This window comes from Trichoderma evansii (assembly GCF_050947405.1).
Source record: "Trichoderma evansii strain SZMC 28006 chromosome Unknown GGI43scaffold_16, whole genome shotgun sequence".
Classification (NCBI taxonomy): Eukaryota; Fungi; Ascomycota; class Sordariomycetes; order Hypocreales; family Hypocreaceae; genus Trichoderma; species Trichoderma evansii.
Genome location: NW_028145190.1, coordinates 409,485 through 412,174, shown reverse-complemented (window position 1 = coordinate 412,174; position 2,690 = coordinate 409,485). Strand labels below are relative to the sequence as shown.

The 2,690-nt window shown below is 52.6% G+C and overlaps 1 protein-coding gene across 1 annotated transcript; it reads left to right on the top strand.

Annotated features, from left to right (window-relative positions):
* GGI43DRAFT_106810 (universal stress protein) lies at positions 1-2,690 on the top strand. Its single transcript, XM_083198852.1, has 3 exons — positions 1-1,271; positions 1,363-2,290; positions 2,351-2,690. The coding sequence occupies exons 1-3, from the start codon at positions 179-181 to the stop codon at positions 2,520-2,522; spliced, it is 2,193 nt and encodes a 730-aa protein (XP_083058583.1). The 5' UTR covers positions 1-178; the 3' UTR covers positions 2,523-2,690.

Genomic DNA, 2,690 nt, shown 5'->3' with positions numbered 1-2,690 from the left:
TGAGAGGATATAGACAGCTCTGCGGACCTTTTTTTCTTTATCTATTACTTTGGGTGCTCACCGGACATTACCGGGCGGTCTCGGGACACATTATATCGCCTACCGACTGTCTGGCCACGATACATTTGTGATAGCCATTCATCTCCTTACCATATAAAATACAACTTCAACCGTCAACATGGCGAACAACAACAAGTATCGGCCCATGAGCATCGATGCCATGCTTGATATGGAGCGGCAGGAGGTCCTCGCTCTGCTAGAGGGTAACAACGAGATTCAATCCGCCTCGTCTGCTAGAGGCGGGCGGTCAGATTCGCCCTACGCGTCGCGTTCTCCCGTTCGCAGCATGCTAGATATTGCAGAGGATGAAATTCCTCCAAGCAACGCCACATCCCCTCAGCCCCCCTTGAAGAGCATCCTCAACGTTAGGGCGCCGCCTTCTCCACAGCTGGTCCGTAGCATGCTCGATGTTAGTGGCCCGGTGCCGGACTCTCCTAGACGAGCTGGTCGCAGCTCAACTCCAAGCTCTCCTCTACTGACCTCCAGCGACCCTACCTTGAGACAGTCGCCGACTTCAGGCTTGGCACCACGGAGTAGATCTGACGCTGGACTGCTTTCTGATCCTGGACGGGGTCCACGAAGCAGCCTGATTTCCAACTATCAATTCTCTAGTATACTGTCACATGGCTCAGGTCCTCAGCCGTCTGTGAAGTGGTCGTCTTCGAGAAACAGTAAAGGTAACAAGCGAGATAGTGGAGGATCCCTAGGCCCTGAGGGTGCTCTTCCTGCGGATAGAGGCCGGTCTCCGCTTGGAGCTTCTCGATTTTTCGGCGGATCCAAATCTTCCCAAAATCGCCGCTGGAGTAGTAGGTCTCAATCACCAGCGACGTTTACCCCGTCACAGCTGCCTCCGGGCAAGGCCCTTTTGAAAGATGGCAAAGTGGTGGATCTCAACAGTGCCTATCGAAAGCTGTCAGACGCGAATCTCATCCATTCCAGCGGAAGCTTGGCGGAACTGCCTATGCGGAAGAAAGAAAGAGAAGCTGGAGAGGGCAGGCTGGTCAAAGATTATGTCGGTCCGGATGGCGAACAGCTGGATTCTAGTGAAGAAGAGGAAGAAGAGTCATCCGACGATGAAGACCGAGGGCGTAAGAAGTCACCTCGTCCGTTGATACACGATGCAGGGTCCGATGGTGGGGAGAAAGCGGCCAGTGGCTCGCAGCCTGGAGGGCGGCAGGCCCTGAGCTTGCTTGCGGCTGCAGAACAAGAACGTAAGCGAACTGAGATATTGGCCTCGCTCAAATACGAGCGGCCAAGAAGAGAGGAGAAGAAGATGGGGAGAGTGCTGACTTTCTTGAATAGGTTCACAAGTAGCATCTCAGCAGCCTCACTATCAGTACCGCTCTCTGATTGCAGAGCCTGAGATCAAAGTAACATCTGCAACCGGAGAGGCTACAAAGCCGTCAAAGGCCAATAAGGGCGTCCATCCGGCTACCAGCTATGACCAGGGCCCGATGTCGCGGGCGCCATCTATGAAGGACTCAGATGACGAAGCTGATATAGACGATATCAAGAGGGCCCAGAATTTATCATTTACAATGACCAACATATTGGAAACGCCAGAAGCCCATCGTGCTATCCGTATCATCTACCGTGGAGATTACAATAGAATTGTCCAGGCAGCTGAAGAAGAGAATCACAGACTGCGAAAATATCTGGTGGCCACAGACCTCAGTGATGAATCAACTCATGCCCTCGAATGGGCAATCGGCACAGTCCTTCGAGATGGCGATACTCTGGTCGCGATTTATTGCATCGATGAAGAGACAGGCATAACGACAGGTGAGGGATCTGTGGTGCCTGATGAATCAAAGGCAATGAAAGAGCAAGCGGCCGCCATCAACATGATGGCAAACGCAAGGGCAGCACCAGCGCAGATGAACCTGGTATCAGAGTTTAAGCGTAGCTCGGCATTTTATCTACGAGGCACCGGATCCAACGTAGGTACGCCGAGAGGTACGCCGAGAGGTACGCCAAGAGGCACACCAACTGGCTCGCCAGCGCCGCTGTATCGTGGTGACCGCTTCAAAGCCGAGCAGGAGCGTAATCGTGCTGTGCAGGAGATTACAGATAGGGTTCTCCGTCTCCTCAGGAAAACCAGGCTTCAAGTGAGGGTCATTGTGGAAGTTTTGCACTGCAAGAATCCACGACATCTCGTCACAGAGGTGATTGACCTCGTCAACCCGACTCTGGTTGTGATTGGGAGCCGGGGCCGAAGTGCGCTCAAGGGGTATGTGTCCTGCTTGAGCATTATTTCGAGAAGAGGAGGGTTCGCTAACCATAGACTTAGTGTCATTCTGGGATCATTCTCTAATTATCTGGTCACCAAGAGTTCGGTGCCCGTCATGGTAGCACGCAAGAAACTGCGGAAGCAATCCAAGTACAAGCGAACACCAGTAAGGCAGGTGAACAACATTAGCAATCCAACGGCCAGAAGCTTGGCCAACGCCAAAGTCGACTAGAAGTCGGTCAAGTTTTGAAGGTCTTTGGAAGTGCTACGCATATTTGACTCCCAGCTATCTGACCCTGAAAGAGAATATGGATATGGATATCGTGCGCAGTGGTTATCACTGCTTTATTTTCCCCACGCCCCTCCCCTCCCCTCCCCTTTGATATGTACTGGGGATCTC

Coding starts and splice junctions, on each gene's coding strand:
- GGI43DRAFT_106810 (XM_083198852.1), top strand. CDS start 179: ATGGCGAACAACAACAAGTATCGGCCCATGAGCATCGATGCCATGCTT. Junction 1,272..1,362: donor TGCGGCTGCAGAACAAGAAC/GTAAGCGAACTG, acceptor TTTCTTGAATAG/GTTCACAAGTAGCATCTCAG. Junction 2,291..2,350: donor GGCCGAAGTGCGCTCAAGGG/GTATGTGTCCTG, acceptor CCATAGACTTAG/TGTCATTCTGGGATCATTCT.